The 27,744-nt window shown below is 38.4% G+C and overlaps 4 protein-coding genes across 11 annotated transcripts in view; 2 read left to right on the top strand and 2 right to left on the bottom strand.

Moving 5' to 3' along the window:
* LOC108625304 (uncharacterized) overlaps window positions 1–21,091 on the bottom strand; it is a 76,685-nt gene extending 55,594 nt beyond the window's left edge. The window contains exons 1-4 of one of the 3 annotated variants that reach the window (XM_018025206.2): window positions 20,981–21,091; window positions 20,175–20,537; window positions 9,282–9,356; window positions 5,196–5,606 (exon numbers count right to left, since the gene is read on the bottom strand). In XM_018025206.2, coding sequence (XP_017880695.1) covers window positions 5,196–5,447 — 252 coding nt within the window. In that variant the 5' untranslated portion in view covers window positions 5,448–5,606; window positions 9,282–9,356; window positions 20,175–20,537; window positions 20,981–21,091. Of the gene's footprint in view, window positions 1–5,195; window positions 5,607–9,281; window positions 9,683–20,174; window positions 20,538–20,980 lie in introns of those variants that run through there. The other 2 variants (XM_018025205.2, XM_018025204.2) reach the window with 2 other exon arrangements.
* A 128-nt stretch (window positions 21,092–21,219) lies between these two features.
* Sin1 (SAPK-interacting protein 1) lies at window positions 21,220–23,481 on the top strand. 3 transcript variants are annotated; one of them, XM_018025184.2, is made up of 7 exons: window positions 21,220–21,427; window positions 21,512–21,652; window positions 21,736–22,004; window positions 22,079–22,248; window positions 22,323–22,628; window positions 22,688–22,929; window positions 22,998–23,481. In XM_018025184.2, exons 1-7 carry the CDS (start codon window positions 21,355–21,357, stop codon window positions 23,207–23,209), a joined length of 1,413 nt encoding a protein of 470 aa, XP_017880673.1. In that variant the 5' UTR covers window positions 21,220–21,354; the 3' UTR covers window positions 23,210–23,481. The 3 variants fall into 3 exon arrangements, with proteins under 3 accessions (XP_017880673.1, XP_026669597.1, XP_017880674.1); XM_026813796.1 differs by having other exon boundaries at window positions 21,346–21,437; window positions 21,711–22,004; XM_018025185.2 differs by having other exon boundaries at window positions 21,352–21,437.
* Window positions 23,478–24,797, bottom strand: LOC108625295 (uncharacterized). 4 transcript variants are annotated; one of them, XM_018025189.2, is made up of 2 exons: window positions 24,706–24,797; window positions 23,478–24,011 (listed from the first exon to the last, which is right to left on the bottom strand). In XM_018025189.2, the coding sequence occupies exons 1-2, from the start codon at window positions 24,710–24,712 to the stop codon at window positions 23,590–23,592; spliced, it is 429 nt and encodes a 142-aa protein (XP_017880678.1). In that variant the 5' UTR covers window positions 24,713–24,797; the 3' UTR covers window positions 23,478–23,589. The 4 variants fall into 4 exon arrangements, with proteins under 4 accessions (XP_017880678.1, XP_026669598.1, XP_017880676.1 ...); XM_026813797.1 differs by lacking the exon at window positions 24,706–24,797 and adding an exon at window positions 24,361–24,681; XM_018025187.2 differs by lacking the exon at window positions 24,706–24,797 and adding an exon at window positions 24,136–24,354.
* LOC108625294 (dehydrogenase/reductase SDR family protein 7-like) lies at window positions 24,775–26,439 on the top strand. Its single transcript, XM_018025186.2, is given in 7 exon segments — window positions 24,775–25,093; window positions 25,169–25,312; window positions 25,383–25,530; window positions 25,533–25,589; window positions 25,649–25,733; window positions 25,815–25,975; window positions 26,043–26,439. Coding segments are annotated over 7 exon segments (939 nt in total). The 5' UTR covers window positions 24,775–24,949; the 3' UTR covers window positions 26,243–26,439.
* Window positions 26,440–27,744: the final 1,305 nt, after the last annotated feature.

Below are 27,744 nucleotides of genomic sequence, written 5' to 3'. Positions count from 1 at the left end.
CTTCACTGCTAATCGAAAAGCTTTTAGTCGATTCTATTAATTTCTACGTTAATGCAAAGTCGAAACGAATAATGTTTTTGCAGGACAAGAACCGAGCCGGTAATCGACATTGTAAAAGAATTACCCTAAAAATACTTGGCGAGAGTGCGGGGAATATTAAAAAGGTGTACACGCGTGTCGTTTTATTTGGCGAATGGATGGCGTGATGTTCCCGCGAAAAGAATGGCCGCGGTAGTCGTCGAGCGTGAAAAAGAATGGTGTAATAAAATTCTATTAAATTCTTTATTCCACGCGCGATCTATCTCTGACGTGGCCAGAGAGGACTACAGGACTTTGAAAGTCTTCGTTCAAAGCCGGCCTTTGTTCCGGCCCTCAAAGAATCGAAACGAATAAAAAGCAGAGAATTCTTCCTTGAGAGGAATTATACTTTGAAAAACTCGCGCGACTCCACTCGGTGTTCGGGAGCCGGTGATCTTCACCCAGTCACCATCGTCGGATGAACAAGGTGCAACGACAAGAAACAAAACGACACGCGGGACAATGGCGGCTGATTGGAAGTTGGAAACCCGAGTTTACCTTCCTCGACCGAACAGGGGTCGGGGCGGACAACAATTAATTTACCAGCCAAGTTTGTAGATAATGAGGTCGACACTCTGTACGCGTCCACGAAGAAACGGATTAATTAAGTGGTTAATCGGAAATCTTTAGCATAAAGGGAACTGAGTGATTAGGAATGAAATAGTAACCGTTTCTTATTACACAAACGTCGTTCTTCTACGACTTTCAACTCTTTGTGATTTTACAAAACATTCGAAATTTCGTATCTCTTGACAGGCACTACTTCTACTGACATGTTGAGAAAACAATACCTTCTCCCAAAAGCTCATTGTTATTAATTGGACGGAGTAAAATTTTGAATGTACAAAAATCACAACGAACGAGTTTCATGAAAATTGATCTTCGATTAAAAAAATACGGCCGGAGGAATCCGACAGTCAGAACGCGGAGTCGGAGTGGCCGCGAGGACGAATCGATGATTGGACAGGGAAAAAATGCAAACCGGAGAACAGGATTGATGGAACGTGCAGATATGGAGTCAGATATGTACGGTTCAACGCGAAAAGGATATACACGAGATACGAGGGGTAGGTACGCGCATGGCAAGGAATTCCAAGACAGGGAAGATTATTCTTCGGGGAAACTGCAACGCTGTGGCGTGTGCCGGTACCCGTGCCACGCCATGTAACGTTATTGCTCCCCCGACTGAAAACATAAATTCTCTTTCGAGATATCATCCTAAGGGAACGTCGCTCTCGAGCTTACCGTTCCTACCCCGATTTCCAACTAAATATTCGATCGCGATTGTTGCCGAGCACGAAACAAGAATACGCTCGGCACAAACAAAATTTTCTGTACCTTTCAAAAATAGAACAATCTGTAGCAATATCCATTTAACATGTTTGCATTACATATAGCAAACGTTCCAATTTCTATTCACGTTACAACTTCTTCTCACTGCCTTTTTCTGTGTAACTTTATATGCACTTTTAAGCCAGTGAGTAGAAATTGTAAAGTGAACAGAAACTGGGACATTTAAAATAATACCTTTCATCAATATTATGACAAAAATATGAATGCCACAATTGCTGTAATGCTTGATATAATATTTAATACAGCGTTCCATATAATGAGTGGTATAACAATTACATACTATCTGATACGAAAACATGAAAATGATGGTAGATCTCATTAGTGATAATGATGCAAATGAGTTAACATTTTATGTAAAAAAAATTCATTCGAAAGGATTGTTATTATTGAATTCTTGATATTCTTATGAAGAATAGGAGGGCAACGGTATCAAGTTTGGAGAAAATTTCGAAGCAGCTAACGCAGGGATAACGATGAATCACGATTCATATAAAATGAATTAATAGCCGGTATCCAGAGCTGGTGGCATTCGTTTAAATTACAAAGTTTCAACGCGGCGCCGGTAGGTATAGCGTCGCTTAATAACGCGGAACAGCGAGTACAAGGGGCTGATAAATGACACCGCAGTAAATTAGCCTTTGAAAGGTGTTGAAATAAAAGTATAATGCACCGCGCCGCCTTCGTCAACGCTTCCCGAAAGAGATTTTCACTTGATTAGCGAGCAGTAACTTAATTGAGTAATTAACTCGATTACAGCTGCGACATCCGCAAGTCGGAATCTCGGTGCGTTAGCTACTTTTCAGGTATGTAACCTTCGCTTCGATTTATGAATACCATTCATTGAATTTTTTCGAACTCCTCCTCAATTCCAATTAATCGCAAGAATATTTGAGCGCCATACTTGCGTCTTTCATTTCTATTCCAAATATTTTATGAAATCCGTACGATGAAATATTCATGAAAATTTCCTACAAGTGCTCCAATATTTTTATAATTAAATTATAATTTCCTACTGAACGAATTTAATTTCTCGACCGTTAATTGGAAACGATGTTTCATTTTTAATGATTCGAGACAAAGCGTCTCGCAATTATTGCATGTAGTACAAAGTACGTACATTGAACGATAGAAAGAGAACAATTGAAATCGTTCCGGCGAATCTTTCCCGGGTGGCATCGCGAAACGGTTTTCGTCACCGGCTCTGAGGGTTTAATAATCCATAGCGGTGTCGACTAAATTGGAACCGTAACTGCGTTACGGTTCGGCTCTCAAACAAATCGACAAAGCAAATTGTTTTTTATGGACACGTTCATGTGCCCCGATTGTCTCTGTACCGCTATTCCGATTGCACGGCTCGCGATCTATCTGCTTGATCGGTCGAAATCATTTTCCCGCGTAGCCAGCGGATAGATACTGAAAAAGACCTCGTCTATGTTACCAATTAACGTTCCTTTCGGCGAAAATAAACGACCACCAAATGTAATCAATAATTCCGAAAAGAAATTCATTTTCGTGTCTTTAACGAACGACCCAGACGTCGGTAACTGGGTTCATTGATTTTCGTACATATTTTCGGTCGACCCTTATTATTTCTTCTCCAATCGATGAACGAAATGCAGATAAGAAATATGAAATATTTGCCTACCTTGCATATACGTTAGATCTTTTTGTTTTAATTGCGGACAAAAAGCGAATAGAAAACAGAATTAGGAATATTAGATAAATCATTAGGCCGCGTTGATTCCTTGAGAAGACTAAATGTGAAACTAAGTATGAAATTGGGGCGGAGAAATGAAATAAATTGCAGTAGAGAAGACGCTTTTCGGCGAAACGAAGCGAGGCTAGGCGAGTTTCAAGCGAGTCGTCGCGTTGCCGTGGTTCATCGCCGGGCTACTAACTTCGTTCCATTTCGCTTCAGAGATTCGATTACGCGCTATTTTCCACTTTCGTTTTTGCATTAATTATGCCATTCCTTTGACGGAGTTCCGCAGTACCAACGACATTACTGTTTAAAGCACGTCGATAATATTCTTCGATATTCCACGGTTCATTGACGTGTATTATAATTTTATTAACTTCAGAAACCAATGAATTCAAAATCTCAAATCGAAATATAAATCTTCTTCATAAATAATTTTTACCTCGTAATAAGAATATTGAGCACAGAATTTTATATTTGTAAAGGAAAATCATATGACGGATGAGTTTTAATTGAAACGACGTTGCTGTCATTGAAATAAGTCGGTGATCTGAAATGAGCCCAATTTATGCAGAAAGAGAAATTGTAAACGAGGGCTGGGATGACACGGGGGCGGAGTACGAAGGGCTGGTAACAACGCATTCTGGTAACAACTCTATCGATAGCGTCATCTGTCAATGACGTTGACGCACGAGACTGCGTAGCGCGAGGATTATTCGACGTTACACTATTAGGCAGCAGCGGCGTGTACAACCAAGGCATGGAATTGCAAATCCCCCGGGCACAGCGCCATGGGGATAACCCGACTTGATGAAATAATCCGCGCGTATAAGGTGTCGCGAGAAAAACGAGCACCGCGGCCGGTTTTTGGAGCCGTGCCAAGCGCGCTTATTATTTTCCGGACCCGCGTTCGCGTTTTAATTTCCTCGCGCGTTAGTGAAATTTCGAGTTCGCTTAATATCGCGACAAATGCTCGCTCCATTTCGTATTGAAAAATAATTACAAGGGAATTCGATCGGGTCTTCTTTTTGAACAAGTCGACTTCAGGAACCGAAGCGCAACGCTTACCATTTGCTTACATAATAGAAGACGCAGCTTGGAGAAAGTCACGACAGTTTATTAGACGAGACGGGAAACGGTTTCGCATGGTTTACGAGTCGAGCCGCGGCATGGAAAATTCACTCAGGTAAATGGAAGGCAGCAAACAATAGTTATCGGCTAACCGTTTCCATTCTATCGAACCGCGGCCGAGTGGCAGGCTCGGTTCTCCTCGGTTAGGAACCGATCGATCTTTACACGGTACGTCGTCATCTCGCTTCCAGCTCTGTTTGAATCTATTAGTCTCAACGATATTACGAATATAGCGAGTAAGACGACCACGAGAGATACATTTTATTCTTTCTGAAAATATCAACGATTACATTCGGCGAAGCTTCGGAGCCAGTATCAGTCGGTTCCCCTGAGTTCGCCTCGGTCAATTGCTCAGACGGTCCATTTTCCTAGCAAATTTTCATCTACCCTTCTGAATTCCCACTCCCACGGCTTCCTACTATTTATTCTGGATACGCGCAACTTTCATCGACAACGGACTACTTATTTCTTGTATCGGAAAAACTCCGGTTAGGTGGAACACGGAATTGTCACCGATACCCCGGCGCCACCGCGTCATTTCATAATTGCTGTGTCGCAAAAACCATTGCATCCGTCGGTTCCATCGAGTACCAATTACCGAGCTCTAGAAACTATCGATCCCCGATTTTTTCTGTCGAGATCTGACAACAAACAACTAGACGAATATCCGAAGACGAGAATTCGCTAAGTTACGCGGTTTATTTAATATATTTTCTTTTTTAAAAAATTTCTAAAATATCACTTTACTTTGATCGACATAATTCTAGATATATGTATTAAAAATTTTCTTATACTTAAATAAATATTCTGCAAATTGTATCTTTATGTAAAGATTGACTTTTAATCTTTCTCTACCGCGATTCCATCACGTACCACGGAATTGAAATCTCAGGGGAGTGACGAAGCGAATAAAATGATTTTGGGGTTAACTCACCGTTCGCCTGAGAACAGTCCTAATGGTCTCGACCTCGTGGCTGGTGGGCCAACGCGCGTACACCACACCGGTGAGCAACAGGACAAAAACGGTGATCCAGATCGTCCATGCCAGGACGTTCCTCGACCTGGCAAGAAGCTTCTGGGCGGTCCGTGTCGAGATCACTTCTTGCGTGGGTATCTCGAGCTTCTGTGCCTTCCTCAGAATATCCTGGAGCCGTCTCTTAGCCTGCTCTACATCCGGCACCCCCATTTTCTTTATTTTTATCGCGCCTCCACCCCGTGACCTCTCCAGGCAGGCTCGTATCAGCCCCTCTTCGGTTAGGACGACTCGCGGAATGGAGACGTTAAGAGAAACAGGCTTGCAAACGCGTCTCGTACAGAATCATCCTCGTGGATACGGTCCGATTCCCTGGAAAATTTCATCTCTCTTTCATTTCCCGTCCCCTACATTCCGTTTTATCGTTCTTTAAGCGTCCGTCCACCTTCGAACCGAGTTTCGTTAACGACACCGATTCGAAACTGTGTCGAAAAGCAATTTCCACCAGAGCTCGACTAGAAACTTTTCAACGATTGTGTTATTAATATCCAATCATTCCCGGTTACACGTGTACGAAGTTTGTGGCGGACGATTTAAGAACACAGGAAGCACGGTGGAAGAACCGAGCGATCAGACGAGTCGGCACTTAATTCCAGCCGAGGAACTTCGTACTAGCGATCTCAGCGTTACCTCTCCACCATCTCTAATCGATTCTGAAATTATTCCCGGCGCACCGCGGTAATTACCTAATAATTCTGGGATCGATCCGTCGACAGGAACGATGCACTCCGCGCGTTCAGGGTGGGAGGCTTAATTTCTAACCCCGCGAAAGTTCGACCTACTTTTCAAGCCAGCCGGGATTACAAAAGGTATGCACGCACGACAGACGCGGCAGACTCGTCTAGCGCCGACTAATTATTCACCGCCCAGATTCGCCTCGATCGCGATTTTTAATCATCGACGTATCGATGGATGAGGAGCCACGGTGCCGTTCGTCCGTTTTTCGCTTGAGCCGAACGACTCGATTTTCCGGCTCGACGAACATTGGAGAACGTTTTTGTCATCGAACGACCCTTTCCATAAAATTGTATCGCTTGCGCGACCAACGCAGCCTCCCTCACGAGGATCGTTCGACGTCCAAGGATCTTAATTTCCTCTCCAGGGAACGGTCCTCTCGTTCGAGTTAATTGCGCAAAGAAGGAATAAAAAAAAAAGAAAGTGGCGGGACGACGAGTGGCGACTCGTTAAACCGCGAGTACGGGAACCGTTCGACGACGGATTTATTCGCCGACGGAAAATTATCATTCTTCGACGTGCTTGAAACTTGTTAAATCTACAAAACTTGCGAGCACTAATTGCCTGTGGATCGTGGAAGGTAGATCCGTTGCCATGCCCGTTACACTTTATATTCCATTTGCGTGGCGAGTATCCGGCCGCTAATTCCGCCCGGCTTTGATTTTCATTACTTTTAATTTAAGAACGCATTATAGGCTCGAACCGAGTTGATAATTAATTTCGCGGATAATTCCCTCGAGATTGTTCTACCTCCTACCCACGGGTTTTGTACACATAGGTGCACGCTCGAGTCTCTACAAGAAACTTCGATCCCCTTCCTCCTTCCCTGAATTATATTCGAACATCGTGGGTGGGAAAAAATCTTTTGTGAATCTTGTATAAAAGTTCCCGCGCCCGGGCAACTTCCTCCACGAGCAAGAACGCTGAGGAGGGAGAAGAGCAGTTTATCTTCCCGGAAGAACTTTTCTCTTGTATGCCGAGGAAATACCCTTTCGATCAAACCGCGGCAACGAACCGCAACACCGTCAGACCGGCCCTCTCCATCAAGATTTTCCCTTTCCTTCGATTCTCTACCAAGATTTCTCTTTTTCTCTCTTTTCGTCTTATCCGGAATTACATCGATCTTTGTATCGCTCTTAATTCAAACATTCTGGGAAACGAGAAAACGTTTTACTTAGCAGATTGTCGGATTCTCGATAAGAAAATGTATTTAAAAGCCTTATCTAAGAAACATGTACGAAATAATATCCCTGGCCCTTTATAAAAACAATACGTGTATGGTAATAATAAAAACTGATGATGAAACGGGAATAATCTAATAATAACTACTAGATAAAATTGTGGATTACGTGACACCCAAGCAAGAGTCTTATTAATCAATCGAACGCAATCGAACTATCATCGATTGACAGACTTCTGTTGTTCGATTCAGAGCTATCAAGTGTCTCGAGGGATTTGTCACCCGGCTGTACATCATACCTCGCGGAAGCTACCTAGATACAAACCCGTCGAGTGAATCGAATCGAATCTCGAGTTCCCTTTAATCGGTTCGATCGACTACGGAAGAACATTATTCCGCCCATCGGACACTGTTTTCGCATTACTCACGGGCCAAATACAGAGAGAGAAAGAGAGAGGAACATCATCGAATAGATATGAAACCCGCGACGAGAATTTTCAATTTGAATAACATTAATCGTGTTCGGAAGGATCAAAAGTAAGTAATTGAATTGCTAATTCCGAAGATTAATCGATGCTGCAATGATATAATAATTACTTTCCTGTTTCTTAAGTTTTAAAACATTTTTAATTATTCGATAAAGTGTTAATTCTCCTCAAGTGGAAAATCATACAACATTAAATATAAGAAAGCACATGCTTGTAGTTAGATAAGACATCGTACAATCAGCAGTGAACAATTTCGATAGAATTTTTCTTTGTTTCGATTTTTTTTTTAATTTTCCTTTCGATTTAATTTTTATTCTTGGAATTTACTAATTTTCTATATAGAAACTTGTCGACAAAAAATCTAAATCATTGGTTAAAATATCTGAGATATTTCAAATCTTATCTGTTAGAATAAAAGATACCGGATGCGAAGTGTGAATAAGGAAAATATCATTCACGAATTGAAATGCGACTTATTTTAATACACTTGCTCATTAAAATATAACACGTCCGACTTGTCTTAAATACATTTTGACAATATTTCATTCAGCAATACATTTTGCAACGACTTTGAAGACGTAAATGGAGATATACCTATGCGAATGGTACATTTCGATGCACGCCACTTAATTACGAACCAAAGCGCGAATAACATTCCCCGCTTTTGAAGTATAACATAAAGTTATATCGCAGTTCCATGGAATGTTCCTTCAACGCGCTTCCGCGCTTCAATTTGGTAGAGACTCTAGCTATTTTATATTTATAACCGCGGGCGCTCATGTCTATGAAATTTAATGCTAAACACACCACGGCGGAATCTAGATTACCTGAACCAATCATTGCACGCATTGTTGAATAAATACGTACGTTGGTACGAAAGACCTTTTACTTCTAAAGCATGCGAGCAAACTTCCTGTCATAATCTATCCAACTTTCTTTGTATGGAAATTGTTTTCCAGGCGGATAGATGCTTCGCCGACAGAGATATGAAAATTGAGACACATTAAAACAAAAGAAAGATATGCAGAAATGAAATTATTTCATACACAGACGTGTTCTTTTCATTTGTTCTCGGAAGAACTCTTAATCTATCCAATTTTCTTATATGAAAATTATTTTACAAAAGTCTCTCAGGTGTAAAACTGAGACAGATGAAAGCAAAACAGAAACACCTGCATGAATGAATGATGCGCGCGTGATTTCTCATCAATACATGTTCATCATTTTGGTTTACTGAACCATTGTTCACATTTAAAAATTCCGATAACCGGATGTTCTTTTAATGGAGATTCCGATAATCAATGTTAATCCATGTATCGATAAATCCCGATCCCAATGTATCAAGCGAAAAAAACGAATAGTAATTCAGTTGAGTAAGATTTATCAAAGTTTGAATACTTTTTAAATTACGTTTGGGCATTTGCAATACGCAGTGTTGTTAAATAAATTCTCAAACCCATAGCTAAACAATATGTTATAAAAACGTGTCGCCTTCGAAAAATATATAGTACTGTTCCTAGATTTTCGAACTCATAAAAATTGACTAAAATATAAACTAAAAAAATGAACTGTATTTTTACTTACCTTTGGTGATTGGCGAACGCTTAACTTGGGGGACCGGTAGCGAAACCCGTGAGGAATGTTGCCTGGTTCACGAAGCTGGAACAGAGACAGGTCGATGGATCGCCGCGTGTTCAAGGAATCGGTAGCGCGATCCAACCGTTAATGGGACCATTTATCCTCTTCGATAGTTCGTCGGTAACTCTATTGCCTCTGGCAGTGACACTTTTGCCCCGCGAACAACGCGAAGCACAATCGACACACGCGAATGATCACGTAGTCGTTCGGCACCGGGAAGGTCGGACCGGATTTCGTCACGCGATGACGAATCGTGTCGCGAGAACAAGGTCGCGAATCGAGACGGGACGGTAGGAGATCGATCGACGATACGCCGAGCGTGAACGGGCAAGAACTGACCGGCCTCGCCGAGGGTAGCTACCCTTATAGATATATAAGACGACGGGAAGGGGTGACGCGGGCGCCCACGTTCAACGCGCATGCACTATTCGCGGTCGTTCCACTGCGCTTTCACGCTGCGGACCGGCCGGCCGCGGGCTCCAAAGGAACCGCCGGCTTAAAGATCGAACCCGATTGGCCGATCGGCGAGGGAAGAAAACCTGACGAGGATGGAAAGTCGGTCGTTCGGTCAGAAAGCGACAGTGGTAAGGTGCATGTACCCGGCTAATGCTCCGGGAACGACCAACATCCTTGCCGGCCTTCCTCTAACCACCGGATTTCGAAAACTGATTAACTAGCCAAACACAACGTTGTATCAATTACTCTATGAATCACTGTATCTTGTATTAGGCAATAGAATAATCGTTATGAGCAATATCGTATCAATTATTATATCAGTGACTGCATAAAACGTTTCATCAGTTACCACATAATCAATTATTATGAATATGATTATGTCAATCATTACATGAAACATTATAGTTTTGATTTCTGCAATTCCTACAGCATTTCAGAATCCTCCCTTTAATTACAACTTGTTATTCTTGTTTTATTTTTAAGTTTATATTTGTATCATCTATTGTTAATACCTTAAGTTTGTCATACTACTTTTGTTATCTTCTGTATGTCCTAAAGGGCTTATGCTTTTTAATAAAGTGATGATGGTGATAATATTAAGCAGTTGTTCTCAATTCATCTGTCCTTATTCTGTTTTATTAAGATATCGTTACTTGAGTTTAGATGGGTTCACGGTCGAGCGGGTTACCGGTTTGAAACGTACCTGTCGCCCGCGTGTCGTCTTCACCTGTCTTCCTTTCTCCGTTCATGTTTATTCGAAACTGCTCGAGGAGGAGGTGGTTGACGGGAAAATCGATGGGAGTTAATAAGATTAAACGACCCGGCGTCGTTCGAAGGGAAGAAAAGCAATTAGCTCGTTGAATTCGAGCGAGAGCGTTAATAGCATCGATAATAAGCAATGCAAACATTTTACCCCGTGAAACTTTCCCCCGCCTCGTCTTCGTTAAAATTCATACGCTTTAGTTTCAAGAAAAATGAAACGAGGGAGAGAAGGCAAAGAAAAAAGTTCTGAACGGAGGAGAAAATTGCCCGATAAAAATGACACGGCGGCGCGGGAGATCGAAGGAGACGGAGAGTACAAATTGCCTGAAATGAATGGCAAAACGAAATTAATTTCCATTCTCGTCAGGAATTTATGTTGCGCGTCAGAGTCGTTACCCAGTATCGTTATCGTCCTTCCCGGTCCACTCAGTAGGTGCAATTATTTTTCTTCGGTCCCTTCGAGAGACAATCGCGGCGATAAGTGGAGGAAATCAAGCAAGAGGAAAATGGTTCTTCCTCTCGTGCCGTGTAGAGTACGCCAAATTAATGTCGAGCACTTTGGTCTGTGCAATCGCTCGCGAACGATAACGAGATTGTTAATTAGCGAAACGAAATTTTCTGTCCGGCGTAATTTGAATGCTGCGTGATGAGTCGGAGAAAAATAAACGAAACTGTCAGGACCGCGTATAAAAAGGATCCTGTTGTCAATGGATAGAAAAATTCGTTCAAGTACTGGCATAAATAGGCAGTCGATTAATATGTAAAATCCAACGAGTTCAAAGAGAGTAATTAGATTATCTCTTTTTAAGCCAATGACGTGCAATCGTACAATCTTCACTGTGAACGATCATGTATAAAGTAGAATGAAAGCTACGAATAAATAAGACGGGAAGGAGTATCGGACAGTAAAAGGGTAGAGGCAATAAGGCAAATCTAGATATCGACAAAAGTGTGAATTCCCCGCGGATCGTACTCAGGTATCGCGCTAAGTCGGGCAAATCTGCAAGGGGATTCGAGAAATGTCGGCGTCGAAGGCAAATCCGGACCTTCCATTCTCGATAGGGACCCAAGACAAATTTCGAAAACGTAATTCCGGTGACACGTGTCAACGAGGGACCAAAAGAGGGAATGTAACAAATGTCCGCGAAGAAATAGTGACCGTACTTCAATGCAAACTTTAAATGAGAATAAATATCAAAGAAATATAAGTTCTTTTCTAAATCGTGAAATGTTTTCTGATGATTTATTGTTGATTTTCAAAGCACCTACCAGCAGAATCTGATTTGATTATTCCATTACATTAGTAAATGACTTTCCATGCAGATGAATGTAGAATTCTTTTTAACCTGGCAAATTTTTTCGGTCGATTTCAGCTTTTTCTATTTGCGTGAAATTAACGCCATTCTCGATAGAAATCGAGCCGGTTAATTAAGGCCGCGATATGGGAACGTTATCGAACGCGTTGCGTTTTATCGGGGACATATTTAACCCTTAACCTCGCGAAGGCAATCGGCTCTCCGGCCATTCGTGTCGTTAAACATCGGCGAAGCGACGGTAATAGCTTTTTTTCTGAAATTTCTGCTTGTCGCTCGCGTTGCGTAACTGAAATTTCCAAGCTAATACACAGCATAAGCGTTTTTCCGGAGCCACAGTAAATTGCGTTGGATATCCGCAAAGGTTGAGCTATTTAATACCTATCTAATTGACTCGACGCATGTTCAAACAGAAATTTCCATTTTATGTTGTGAAGGCTGAACAAGATTTTTTTACTTTCAATTGCAACGATCAGATGTTTTGTAGGTAAGTAATGAGAAAATATTAAATCTCACTTGGGAAAATTAAAGAAACTAAATTAGTCAATCCAAGAATTCTAAATTTCCCAGTGAAATACACATTAGCTCGGAAAAAGCGGAAAAGTGGTTTAATTTCTCGGATCGCACGAGAGATCGTCGACGAGAGATTTCTAGGGCAGAGTTAATGAAGTGACACGCGGCGGGAAGTATTGCATTCCATCATTGGGGAAATTGGCTTAAGGCGGGGACCGGAGTGGCGATACGTCAGGACTTAATTGCCAGCTCGTCGGCCGTGTCGGTGTATTAGCCTCCTGCACCACCGCCGCCTCCTAATTTCAATTATTATCCCATTCGTTATTGCCATTCGTACCGCCTCTTTTCGGCTCGCCGTACCAACCGAAATAAATCCTTCCTCGGCATTTAACGTCGATTTATTCCATTTTACCATCTCCTATTTCCGTCTTCATAAGCCGTAAACCTCATCCTCAACGATTATACGGTGTTAATATTTTAAATCTCATCACTTAGTTTAAACAGAATCAATTTAAAACATATTGTAAAACAAGTGAGGTGTTCTGTATCAATGATCAGATGAATAGTCTTTGATGATTACTAATTTGAAACGCCTATCAGATTTTAGATAGATAATATAAGCATTTGAAATTGTTCTAAAACTTATGAAAGGGAATATACATGCATATGTTAATGAACACTGTTAAAAGGAGAAATATGGATGAAAGTTGGTTATCGCTTGTTGAACTCGTCGTCGAAATATAAAAGAACTTGGAGAGAGAAGCGGCGACCCGCTAGGCGAAGATAATAATATTCGCAGTGGCATCGTCGGGTTGCTCGTATGAAGGTTTAAAACAGGTGCAGCTTGTGTTACTGATGGCGCGCCGACCGAATCAAAAGGTATAACGTATGTAGAAAAGAGACATGAGCGGCAAAGGAGCTGTGGATACGCGAGAAAATGAAAAGGAACGCGATTATATCCGCTGGCTGTGGAACGGAGGGTCAAGAACCTTTTCCGCGCCGTTAAATGTACAAAGAAAACTTTTTACATTTTATTAGCTCGGTTAAAGGAGACACCGAAAGCTATTATTTAAAAAAAACGCGGTCGCTGGCCAGGAAAAGCGTGAAGGCGGACAAACAAAGGCCCCTGCCAAGTGTACGTACGCGCTCCTATCCCCAGCTAATTTTATTCCCTACACATTATTATCTTCCTCCTTCCTGTTAATTTTGCAGAATTATATTCAACTCGTATCATACTAACTTCATTCACGTTGATTAACTCTAAAGCGAGAGAACATTTTCATTCTGTTTCTACGATTAATTTTATGTTTTGTTACTTCTATGTACAAAATTATTCAACATATTTACATATTGACCCGTAATTCGTGATTCAGTCATAAACAAATGAACATAAATCGAATACCTAAATGAGAGATTTAGAGCCAGATTATTGAACAAAAAACGAATGCAAGAGTTTATTTCCTTTTTATCAACTTGTGTGAGAGAGAGACAGAAAATACTCCAAAGTATTCCTCTATCTTTAATAGACTCAACAAAAATACTTCTCTTATGTTTATAGATTCAATTTGTTAATTAATTTTAAAATCTACTCGATGCGTACGCTTTGCCATTTATTTGTATCACTGCGTAGAGACCGAATGGAATGCCTGACTAATCTGTGACCTATTCTACTTAATCTTCTAAACTATGCGCTTTACATTCATTGTAACGAAATGGGTACGATTATGATGAAATTTATTACTCTCCATGAAGAATGTTCACTGTTAAATATAACAGATTTTCATAAAAAATAATTGTATAAACAATTCTAAAAAGATAATCCAAATCGAAACCGATAATTAATCGCCCAATTTCTGCCACGTTAATACGACTGCATGATTCACCGCGTTCTCTTTACGGGAATTCGAAACAGGACCAATTGAATATGGCGATCAAACGTTTCCTCCAACCTACCCTTTTTTTCCTCCCGGTACAATAAGGGAGGAACACTTTTGTTCCGCAATACAAATTTGCTCGCCGGAAAGAATTGAATACTTGATTTCCAATTTCTGATGTAATGGCGGCAGGATCCCGTAAAAAGGAGTTACCCACGGGCGACGAGAGTTAAAGGCTCGCCTCTCGTATTTTTCAACGGTCCGCCGACTCCTGCGTTAATTCCCTCCGCAATGTCTATCGACACACAGCAGTTGTTTGCATTTATCGAGCGTAGCCGCACCGCAGACTTTAAAAAATGAAACAGCACGCTCGGTGCGATCAAAAGACCAATTATAAAGATACTGTTTCCTCTACTTTCAATTAAACTTGTTTTTCTGTGGTAGTTGATTATTTTCAATACCGTCTTGACTTTCACTCCAAAAATTACGTTTACTCCTGTCTTAATGTAAGAATTTCGTTGAGATCACTTTGGGAATCAATTTCACTGCTGTGTTGATTTTGTTTCTTTTAAGTAAAATGAATTTGGTTTGGACAAAGAACTCTTGAGTGCTGGATGGCAAATTTAATTTGTTAAGACTTTGTACACTCGAAATCTTTCCGCGCAAGGTAGAAAGGAACAAGAATTATCAAGTTACTATATCCCGCATGAATAAAGAAATTAAGAAGAAATATATACAGTGAACAGAACAAGAAATACATCTTCAGAATTCAAGATCTAAGATGAAACAGCAAATGAAATTAGTGTAATTTTCAAGACGGAAAAGAATTTTGTTTCGATAAATATAGTCTCATCGTTTGATGTATTTAGCCAGTCGCTGTTTTAAAACGTAATACGCGCCACAGCTCGGTAGGAAAACGAAAGAAAAAGCTGAGCTAAGACTGGGAACTGCGAACGTGGAATAGGTAGAAAAGAAACAGGTATAAAATATTTTTCACCGGCTACACCGTAATCTCGTAGTGTAATGGGATAGAGGTGGCAGGCTCGTTCTAAAGTATCAAGAAAGAAAATGTAGGGGCCGAGAGAGGTAGAAGCTGTACAAACTTCGTTAGAGCAAAAGTTTAAGGGTGCGGGGCACGGCTTTACAAGATAAATATTCGAGGAGAAAAACCATTACGGCTGACGCTTTTGTAATCGCACGGGCGAGGGTGCCGAAATTCTTTCATAATTTTATAGGAATTTACAACCTCATACCGATTGATCTAACACGTATTGTCGATTCATCATGTTTCTCTCTTTAATCTATCTTAACATTATTAATCATAATTGGTAATTCTGTTCAGCTTACAAAAAGTTAATAACGGTCATATCGATTAGGGCTAAAATTTGTTCGTCATTCTTCCAGAATCGCTAGAACTCATCTCGCCGAGTTAACGAGAGGATCAAAGGATATTTCGTTTGATAGACGACGTGAACGTGACGCAGAAACGATGATTCCAAGAACGGAGATTCACTGTTTTCTTTCTCTTGTCGTGTAAGAGTAAGAGAGTGGTAAGTAGAAACGGGTAACGAGATCTGGAGGATGGATCTTTAGTCTCCTCTCGACGAGCTATAATTTACGATAGCGGGAGAGGGCCGAATTAGCGTTATGAAGCATGCAAACAAAGGGAAGGGGAGCTTCGCGCGGGGTTTAAGATCCGGAGGGCGTGGAAACTGTGGAAGGTAAGGGATAATAGGGAGTAATCGAAAACAGTAGGAAACTCTGATTGCGAACGATTTCGCTGTCTACTCGAATAACGGTTTCGAAGGAAGTACAGCCAGCTGGTTGAAAAGTTCCCCTCGGTAAACTCGCCAGAGATTTGCCCGTGGCGGGTAAACTTTTTAAGGAGATCGTTCGCATCCGCCTTAACTTTCCAACCCCAACCTCTTTCGTATAAGTACGTACAGATATTCGTACGCGTCATACTTGTACGGACAAATGTCACTTTCAGTCACGCGGTATGACTACCTACGTTAGAATGATGAACTAGAAGATGGAGTTTTCATCCACAATGGAATATATAAAAAGTCAAGGATTTCATTTAAGATAAAATTTCCTGTAACGGTCAGAAACTTGTTACGACTTAAGTGAAACTTATCGCAAGTTAAACTTGAAGTAAAACTGTAAGTTATCGTAGTGCTTAAAAAAGATTTTTGTACATTATCGAGAGTCCGATCTTTTATTATTTTTGTCAAGATTCTATCTCACGGTAAAATCTGTAGCGTTCGATAACAAGCGGAAAGGTGAAAATGATTAAGATTGCTTTCCCGATGTCAAAGAGTCCGTTTGTTGTCGTTTGTCGTCGGACGCCAAGAAAGAGGAAATTCGGAATGGAACGGCTCGATTACGGAACGGAATGATTTGCTGGAAGGATCCTTGGCTAGGAAAGAACTCTCTTTGCTTTCACGGACGATCCTCCCCTAAGAATTTAACTGGAATCCGATTCGAAAGTTTCCGCGCGAAGATCGCGTCGCTCTTTCGTTTGCGCGCTTCTTTCGCTCCCGCTATGAGTGAATGGCTCACCGTTTCAGCGAAATGAATAACCCGTATCACTCTGTCTGTGAAAGCCAAAATTCACCTATCGGTACGACCAATATCAATAAGTCCGTCCACGATAACCAAATCGCAAACAGAATCTCGAATCATCCAAATAAAAGAAGGTCGTGGGAATTGAAAACAAGAAATCCCTTTCAGAGAATGATTAAAATCCATTAAACAGAAATACTAGCGAAGAACTGAAGAAATGAAATTATATTGATTGAAACGATGCGTACATTTTTGTTCGAGTGAACAAAATTGAATATCTCTGTTCCCAAAAATGATTCAAACAAAAGTAGCCTAATACTCGGTACATTTCAAGCGAGGCAAGTGAAAATCACGATTAATAATTCAAGTTGGACACAACGTGGTAGCTAAGTAATAAGCGATGCTTTCGTATTTCACGTTAACCCATTCGCATCATCAGCGATTATAATTTTTCTGGTTATTACCACTAAAATAGTCATAAATCAGTATGAAATTTTGTATGTTGCTATCAATTTTCTCATCTTGCTATCAATTCTTACATAAATCATTAAATGGAACATTCTATCAATTACTGCGTCAACCATTATATGAATCATTATATTACTCAATAGCATTGTATATTGTGTCGAATATTGTATTAAACAATGTAACAATTGCTATATGACTGTGTTAATTTTTATTAATATTTATGACCGGCAATTTATGATGCAAATGAGTAATAATATAAAATAATTTCGCGTAATGCTCGTCGACGGGGATCGGAAACGAGGAAATCGATGTCTCGCTCGTTAGGAACTTATCGGTCCTGCGTCCAAACGTTGTACACGCGTTCTCGAATTATCGCCGCAGCAATTGGACTCAACGTTTGCAATTAGCTAGGCATGCGAAGCTCGCTTTAATCTCATACACACGTCACTAATTTTCGAGCAGTTGGACAGAAAACCCTGTTACATTTCCATTCAAGCCACCTAACTGTTTCTATAATACAATTCAAGCGGATTGAGGTGACGACGCTTGTAAAAATATAAGACGAGCATGAAAAAGCGTGTCACACGACGCAACATATTTTTCGTGAAAAATCGGCGGATCTACCGATCAGTTTCGCACGCGCTGGTAATTTTCCACGCTGAAAATTTAACAGAAGTATACATATATGTATATAAATTATATGCACACATACGTATATACCAAATCGTATCGCGTTATCGAGGATGCTCAATTAAGCGAGCGTACGCCCGGTTTGTATAAAGGGTGAATCCAGCAGGATCTAATGCTACCGTTTTCGAGGGTAATTTATGACCAGCTATTGTACTTTGAATGGGACTCCCGTTATTATGGAGCGCAGCGGAGCAAGAGAGAAACAAACGACGGAGACGGAAAGAGCGCGAGATAAAATGACAAAGAGAACACGCCAGAGACCCGGAGAAAGAGGACAGAGCCCGCTGAGGGAAAGAGAGATTGATAAACAGAGATCCATGGGAAAATAATATATATATATGTGTGTGTGTGGAGAAGCAAAAAGAAAGAAAACTGGGAGATGATTCTCTCGACGAAGCGAAGGAGGAGATCAGCTGGAGAAGGATGGGCGCAGCTTGGCAGGATAGAAGAAGAGAAAGAACAATTGCAAATAGCCCCAAGCCCCGAGGCGTAGCAAAGGGGATGGGTGGGTGGTGGTGGTGGCGGTGTTCGTAGCCGACTGGTTTTCTCCTGCTAAGTTGGTAGCGTTGCATATTGTTTCTCATTCAACCGTTTTGCAGCCTCTGGCTTTTTCCAGCTTCTCTTCCACCTTTCTCTTTCCTCTTTGTCGTCTACTTCCCTTGTCGCGAGCGTATCCGTCAGCGATACGTTCCACACATTACTTCCTTTTCGTATTTTTTTTCGGATGTTCTTATCCGTACGCATGAACCAAGCTACATCTTGTTTAATGTTTTAAAACGAAACTTTTTCAGCGTCCCAAATGAGACAGCAATAGGTCCCGAATGATCTTTTTAAACAAAACGTTTGCAGATTTCGCAGTAGGCATCGTGTTCGTAGTTTCAATGCTTATTGCGAAATTTATTCCGGCTTTGCTTTATGTGTTCATCCTCTAGATTAGAAGAAGATACATTCGGCATCCATACATGTATGGAAATTCGTAAAAGCGTCGAGGCATTCCCGCGCGATGCTTGAGAATCGTAATATCAAGATTCTGAGAAGCATTCGTACGACAGTGCACGTATACACGATATCCGAACAGTGTACATGTACATATATAGGTGCGTGTGTATGTATATACATAATGTGCCATGTTTCTTCTTTCCCTTGCGATTTCCCTCTTCCTTCACTTCCCTTTCTTCGATGAACCACGTACAAAGTATTCGTAGAAGTAACGTCTCGTTTCCTACCTTTTTCCGCCATTTCAATATTAAGCTTGGCCGAAAAGTAACGAGTTAAATATTCCAAAATGCAACAGAAATATCCGAACGAACGAGTCTCATTATTGATTCGAACGTCAAAGTTTATACATCCCATTCTTCGCAAACGCGATATTTTCCATTTTCCGTCCATAGACACAACGTGTGTAAATGCAAAATTTTATGCGGTTCGTTATAAATAAATGAATTCGATTTAAATAAAAAACTCTCTGTACTGCAAAATAATTTTTGTTGAAAGAGAATAAGAATTATTAAACTGTCCCATAAAAAGGCAGAAGTCAAAACTAATATGTATAAAGTAATCAAGAAATAACAATAAACTCGATATTTTCCATTTTTCATTCACAGACACAACGTGTGCAAATGCAGAATTTTATTTCTGCGACGAACATCGGCTGATCGAATCGACGCGACGCGAGCCTCGTATTTCAAGTATTTAACGCGACTGACCACGCGTCCTTCAGAGAGTTATCGCGTTAATCCTCCGGTAATATTTTACTGGAAAATCTCGGTGATATTTTCCGCGGCGGTAACGTAGAGAATGACAAATTGCGCCGACTGCTACCACGGTTAATTGTCGGCTTTGTAGTGTATACCGTTGGTTATTACGCTGCAGCTTCTGTTCGTCCGGTTCGTCGAGGACACCCGCCGATTTCAGACGAGGGTCCTCGCGTTACTTTAGAAGCCAGTTTCAACAATTCAAACCCGGTTGATGCAACTATCGTACACTCGCTGCAAATGTGACACAACTCACAACACAAAAAAGTACGTTTTTCAAGAGAAAAGGAGAACATAATTAATATTTCGTTAATTAAGATTATGAACAAGGAGAATAATGCTTATAATACAAGTTGAAGTATATCTTTTACTCTTGCAAAGCCATCCTACTTGTGAGTTGTGACACTTTTAAAAAAGCTGAACATACTAACAGCTTATACTTACATTGGCTGAGAATGTTGACACAACTCGGAACCCATTTGTCACTTGAAAATCCATAGCAATTTTAGAAGAGATTGTCGTGTCTTCGATCGGAGCGAAATTGAGGCGGACGTTATGGCAGTTGGCACCGTGTTCCCACAAAAACGAAGGCATCGTCCTTTCTTGTTGGGGCTTACGAATGGTTGAACGTTACTACGTAGATGGAAAGCCACTGGCTAGCCGTTTAATTCGCGGCTTCATTTTTTTCTATTCTGGCACACTTTCCTTTCTGCTCATCGCCAGACGAGCCGTACGCTCTTCTCCTGCCAGATACATTGTAGGTATTTCCTTCTCTAACCCTTCGGGCTAAATGTTCCATCCCCCATTCTGAAACCAAAATCAAGACTGCTCGTCTTTTTCTCGTTCTACTTTCCGAACTACTTTCTTCGATTTGTCCGCTCGGCCGCTCAACGTGAAACGTGGAGGAAACAAGAAAAATTGTAGAACGGATAAGAACAAAGAATCCACTTGTAAACTCCTCGAATTTCGCAAAAGAAAAATACATTTCTAACACTCACGTTTTCGTAAACGTAAAAAAACGTAAATAAAAAAAAAACGTAAAAAAACACACCAATTTCGTAAAAGTTAAAATGCCTGTCTGATCACGGCGCGCATTGATCAAATAGCAACTTAAATATAACATATTTTTATTACTTGAACATTTCGAATTTTAAAAGTTGAAAAATCATCGCACCCATGTTTCGGTGTGCTGGGACTAAATGCAATAAAAATATAACCAAATCAATTCTGAACATTTTCTATTTACTTACTCTCGCGTTTTCAATGTCAGATTTGTAAAAGTCATCGCTGTTATCTGACTACGCTGCTTGTTCATCAAATATCGGCACAAATATAACTTGATTTCAATTAACACTCTCACTCTTCTCATTTTCAAACAATTTCTTACAATCACAACTAAGAATTAAAATGTATAAAACCAAGTTCTTAATTAAATCGAGACGAACAATGTCATTTTACTTCACTTGAGTAGTCACTTGAGTAAGGAATACTGCCACCTGCCGGAAATGCGTTAAACGTTGTGTTTACACAGGAAACGTAATATAAATCTAAACGAATCGTTTAGAAAGCAACGCTACTGAGTTTCGAAAATAATTTATGATTCTGGCATAGTTAACAAATACAAATGGCTTTTTACGATAATGAACATTGGCTTTTGTCACACATCAGGGATAGTTTCTTATCAACCGACAATACAGGTACACATGTGTAGGTTACATTCTGAGTTTTGATGTGTCATATGAAATAAAGTTTAATATCCTAAAACATTACATTTCTCAAAGGCCAATGTGAGATGGTAATGCTTGTAGAGGACATACCAAAGCAATTAAAATCAAATGGCACGTTGCAATGTTATCCTGGCATAGAAGAGAGCGATGATGAAGATTTAGATGCTCTCGCAGAGTCTTATGACATACAAATGGGTAAATGTTCTTTTATAAATAATGAAGAAGTAATTTTAGATGATTATCATTGCCTCAGATCTATGATTTTAACATCGGTATAGATATGGAATACAGTCATAGAGAACGTACTAACACTGCTCAGAGATTAGAGAAAATGGATCTTGAAAGAGAAAAGGCTGCTAAAGTTAGTGTAAAGTGGAGAGATGATCCTGTTGTACCTAATTCTCAGCAATCAGAATTATTTCAAAGAAAAGACTTTCGTAAAAAGACTGGTGAAACTAAGAAACATTCCCTTTTATCTGAACAACTTGAAAAGTGCCCAAATATACCACAAAATCCATACATACAATATGCTAAATTCGATGGCAGTGTATGTATCGACAAATTATATCGAGCTTTATGATAATTTCTCGACATTGGCAAATGTCATCAATTTTATTACAGGTGCAAGTAGATATTCCTACAAGGAAGTACAGGATATTCATGTGTATGTTACCTAAAAAACAAAGAATGTATCCCCTTCAAGTAGTTGTACTTGCTACAGCTAAAGTAATAGAATTCATTGGACTAATTTGCTATAAGTATGCAAATGAACATCCATATCATCCTCTAAAGTATGCACTGTTTAAATAAATTGTTGTGTAACGTATGCTTAATCAGAAGTATATCAATGTGTTAATGTTTTCAGGGAGGATATTACAAGATATGGTCTATACTTTACCGAAGATGATGGAGAAGTCGACTGGGACTTACCGTGCTTGGATCCTAGAGAAGTAATATCTAAATTTGAGTTTACGACTCTAGGTCTTGCGGAGATGAAACCAAGCGATAGGGCACAGCACAACATGTTCAGCTGGGTTAAGACGTCGCAAGCGTCGTTGGAATCAGATCTTTTTTTAGAAGTTAAAAACGAAGAACAAGAAGTTGCTGAAGACTTAGCAAAAATGGAAGGACACGCGACTGCCATGGAAGCACCGCTATATCAGTCGTATAGGTATTTAGTATTTATGATATTACAGAGATTCGTTAATGATGTCTATCTAAAATTTACAGGGTATACATAATTAATAAAGTTAGAACCAAGACTGAAATATATCTTGGAATATCAGGTGAGAAGATTGAAATCAATCCGATAATAACTGGGAAAGGTGCAGGTCGTTTTTGGAACAGGCAAAGAGCTGTCAGTTACCGAATAGACAATATTGCCTGGTGTGAAATAACAGAAACGAAGGGATCAAAAACAATTTTTACATTAGTCTATACACCGCATGCTTCCACTTCTGAAAACACTTTAGGTTACTAGCTTTGATATTGTTAAAATTAAAATTATTTAACGGTTTCATAACAAACTATTTTTTCACAGTATCATCCGGACAGACACACTCTCTACATCAATCAGTGTCGTTCAAGAATCATGAATTTGAAGCTGATTCGATAACGGCTGAGGAGATTGTAAGAAAAATAAATCATATATTGGAATTACATAATAGTACATCCAGGAAAGAATATCTATTAAGAGTACTCCAGAAGGAAAGAAAAGCGGTGATACGAAAGAGCTTTACCTTGCACAGATGACAACTCGATTGGTTTCTGTATTCCATATTGAAATATTTGAAACATTAATTGTGTTTATGTGTCGAGAATTGAAACAAGTATTTATTTCGGTATCAGTGTAATTTTACAATTGTTTTAATGATCATAAAGTTCTTATACTAAAAAGAGAAGACTACTGAAAGAATATCTAATGCTTTCATTTGCCTAAAATTCTTCTCATTTCCAGTACAAATATGTACAAGAATACATTTTTGTATTAATTTTGTACAAAATTAAACATTTATTTTACTTCATTTAAATGTAAATATATTTATTTTAATAAGTATTTTCATTACAAAATTATATTTTTATTGCCACAGCTCATTCTAAAGATCATAGCACTCACTAATACTGGTTATGTATCATGACACCGATTCTTTAATAATTTTCTTAGTAGCTCCCTGTAGCCTTCCTTCCATTTGCAAAATAAAGTTTCGATTTAGTTTATAGACCAGAGAACGTAATAATTGGGTTTTTAAACTGATGTCTGATAACTTTTTATAGTTTTTATAAATATCATGATAATTTGGCTTAGCAGAAACAAAAGCTTTTTCATGTTCCGTTAAAACACTGTAATCCAAATGCTGACCTTGGCTTTCTACAGATAATTTTTTCTTCATAAGACCCCTTCTTTGCCTCTTCCTTTCTTTTAGAGTCTCTAACCATTCCTTTCTTTCATTTCTCAAACATATTATATATTCTTCTAAATTAAAAGTCTCCTCTTGTAATTGTGGATTTTTGCTTGAATTTCCAACTGTTCTATCATCCTCTGCGACTTGTAAACCTTTAAGTATTAACGATTATTTGTCAAATTAAATTACATATATTATGAGAAATTTAATTTTATGGCACTGTTAAAATGAATATATAACTTAGCTCATTAAAAAATAAGTAAACAATAGACTAACTTCCAGCTCCATTATGTATGATCGACTTGCTTTGGAAAACAGAAGAGCGACGTTTCTGAACGACTGGTTCGTTAATTAAACTTTCTTCTATGCTTAAAATATTATCTGGCGAATGTAAATGATCCATTTTATTGTTTAAATATAATCACAGACAAAATAGAGGTTATGTATCCACACAATCTTCTTCAGTTTACATGATTCAAATGTGTTCATGTATGTACTTACACACATGATGCTTGATCATGACTGGTCAAGTCAGGAGTAAAGGATGCAGTTGAAAGTTTTACTTATAATTGTTGGAACAGTCTTACTTTATATGAATTTTTATTATAAATAATAATGTTATATCTTTTTAAATAGACTATCCATATTTTTGAGACCTTTAGCTTTAATTTGAGCAATGATTCTTAAAAATGGATGCATGTGAAGCCAAAATATAACATTTTTGTGAAAACTCTATGCTACTACTTAGCTTCACTTTAGAATTAGCTAGCGTTTTAAATATCACACTGGGAAAATAGTGATACAACATGTAATTATATTTTGGTACAAGGTTAATAAAATAATTACCATACATGATGTTGCATATTTTGTCCACAAATAGCGCTGATTCTCATGTGTGAGTTAACGCCAAAGGAATTCCACTTCCGACTTGTACCAACTTGTACTTTCGATCTTTGCTTCTTGAAATGTAATGTATTTAATATCGCTTCTGACTCTGGTCGCTTCTGATCGGTTTTATCGTGCACAACGTGATATCAATGGGCCAAGATAATTAATTTCCTCTGATTAACGTTATTGAAAATATCAAGACATGAAGGAGGAATCATTAACGGGTTGGCGAATTATATGGTGGTTATTCAAATTATTTGGATTCCCAATTACTATCCCGTGGTTAATATATCATTTCTTTGATATTATGCAACGGAAGAGGAGAAAGAGAATGTTGAATGAGAAAGTAAGTATTATCTTATTTATTTGTTATCATAGCGTCGAAATTGAAATAGATATTAATTTAAAACTTGCATTTCAGGTTGTAATAATTACTGGGGCCAGTTCTGGATTAGGGGAAGCATTAGCACATGTTTTTTACTCCTGTGGCTGTAAAGTGATCTTAATTTCTAGAAGAAAAGAAGAACTGGAAAGAGTGAAAAATTCTTTATTGAAAACTCTCCAGGTATATGTCAATTTTTTAACATAACTAACTTTTACTATGTTTAAATACTTATTATTAAATTTAATTTCAGACAGGGCCAACGCATCCTCCTACAGTTTTAGCATTGGATATAACTAACATAAACTCTATTCCAAGTGAAATTGCAAAAATAGTAGATATTTATGGAAAAGTTGATATTCTAATTAACAATGCTGGTATTTCTCACAGGGGTGAAGTTCTTTTGTTGATATAAAAATAATGATTACAAACTATTTTGCTCAAATAGCTTTGGCCAAAGGTAATTATTCATTTTAAACAATTTAGTGAAACATGATTAAAAAATATATAATTTTACAGCTGTACTTCCATACATGATACAACAGCAGTCAGGTTACATAGTATGCGTTAGTAGCATACAAGGAAAAATTGCAATCCCATACAGGTTGGAATATTTTACATTTATATTTGTCCAGATGTATATATATTTATAAATATACTAAGCACTTTTTAATTTATGTGCTAGGTCTGCATATGCAGCTTCCAAACATGCATTACAAGCCTGGTGCGATAGTTGTAGAGCAGAATTAGCTGAGAAAAATATAAAAGTTATAGTTGCTAGTCCTGGTTATATTAAAACTGCTATGTCCTTGAATGCTTTAACAGGATCTGGACAAGTTTATGGAGGTCAGTAATAAGAAACTTATTTTTAATAAGACAAATGAATATTTATAAGAAATAAATATTGTTACAGTAATGGACAAAGCAACACAACAAGGGTATTCACCAGAATATGTGGCAGATTGTATTTTAAAAGCAGTATTAAAAGAAGAAAAGGACTTGGTAATAAGTCCATTTCTTCCGAAGGGTGCAATGTATTTACGAACGTTGTGGCCATCACTTTACTTTTGGATAATGCAAAAACGAGCTAAAACGACATTGAAAGAAGAATGATATTCATAATTGTTTGATATTTGTTATATAATAACATTCTATTTTCGTTTTTATATTTGTATTGTTTTTTGTTGCTACTGCATTGTCAATAAAATTAAATGCAATTTCTACTACTTTGTATTCTATAGAGAGTCCAAGATATTTTTAAATTGGGAACAATTTTAGGAAATTTTTAATAAACGATGTTATATTCCAAACTATATTGTATTATTAAGCCACTTGATAGTGGAATATGTTTACATTATATACATTTTAATACTACAAACATTTTAATGGAATTGAGATTGAAGCACATTAAAATACATGTGTCATTTAAAACTTAAGAAGTTCAATAATAAGTGCTATGTAATTCAGCAAATAATAGTAACTGGAATTTTGTTTTTCAAATGAGAAGGTCCCAAAATATAGAAAAATGTAAATCACATGGTTGCGTAAACTTCGAGTAAAAAATAAATGCCTGAAAATGCGAAGCAGTAAAAACCTTTTAAGTTATAGATGACACAGAACAGTAAATTCACCATTCACCAATAGTATTGGTTTATTCGTAGCTGATGTTTTATTGCATATTTTGTATGTTATAGCTATATAATCACTGTTTTATCATGACAGATTTTGGCTAATAATTGAGACATTTAAAATATGATGTACAATGTACAGTAACTGGTACGAGTTTTGCTGTCATGGCAGGAATATTAACACTTATTTGAACTTTCGTTATTTATCAGTGACGTTCTGTTCTTAATTTTTTTATCGTAGAAATTAATCGTTGCTAATCTAAATTAAAAAATAAATGTACAGACACATACTTTCTTACAGGAATTCGACAAAGTATGTGTTTGTATTGTGCATGAAATATGACCAGTAGGTAGTAATTATATAGATATAAGTGATGTTAAGTTTACTTGTAAAAAACATTACGCAAAGTCACCTAAACTTTTATGCACAATATGGATCGCTGATTTTATTCATGCCCGTTCACTTTAGTATATATCCATAGACATTGTTAACAGAACTAAGTAGTTGAATGTTATTAGGGAATAGACTGGTTGAAATAAACTGGTTAAAAAAAAAGATGCACAGTTCTCAATATTTTGAAAGTAGCAGATCTTTTGCTGGCGATGTAGATAACAATTTTAAGATATGGTTGCTGTATAGTTAAATAATAATTATTGTAGAAGATGTTGCTTAGTTTTCACGTAACTATGTACAAATAGATGCAAGAATTTTACGATCTATTGAACTCAACGTTCCTCCAGAATATTTTCACGTTGCATAACATACAATATGTATTTATCATTATTAATTTACAGGAATGTTTGTGACGTTTATTTTTTATAGTCCATGTGTTTTTATATCGCATGATATAAGTGTTATATGATGCTTGCCAAAATAATAATATACTTAAAGAGATATATCGTTTTCCTGTGGATATTACAATTCTTTAAAATGTGGGGTGCACCACTGGGAGAAAATGTAGGCAACATTCTCTTCAATATATTATG

Source organism: Ceratina calcarata, unplaced genomic scaffold (genome assembly GCF_001652005.2).
Source record: "Ceratina calcarata isolate Rehan_Ccalc_2016 unplaced genomic scaffold, ASM165200v1 scaffold350.2, whole genome shotgun sequence".
Classification (NCBI taxonomy): Eukaryota; Metazoa; Arthropoda; class Insecta; order Hymenoptera; family Apidae; genus Ceratina; species Ceratina calcarata.
This window is presented reverse-complemented; position numbering and strand designations above follow the sequence as displayed.

Bases quoted from the DNA above. Each gene is read 5' to 3' on its own strand.
- Sin1 (XM_018025184.2), top strand. From the start codon at position 21,355: ATGGCTTTTTACGATAATGAACATTGGCTTTTGTCACACATCAGGGAT. The intron at 21,653-21,735 runs GTAAATGTTCTT...ACATCGGTATAG, and splicing joins GTCTTATGACATACAAATGG to ATATGGAATACAGTCATAGA. The intron at 22,249-22,322 runs GTATGCACTGTT...TAATGTTTTCAG, and splicing joins CATCCATATCATCCTCTAAA to GGAGGATATTACAAGATATG.
- LOC108625295 (XM_018025187.2), bottom strand. From the start codon at position 24,262: ATGGATCATTTACATTCGCCAGATAATATTTTAAGCATAGAAGAAAGT. The intron at 24,012-24,135 runs GTTAGTCTATTG...TAATACTTAAAG, and splicing joins CATACATAATGGAGCTGGAA to GTTTACAAGTCGCAGAGGAT.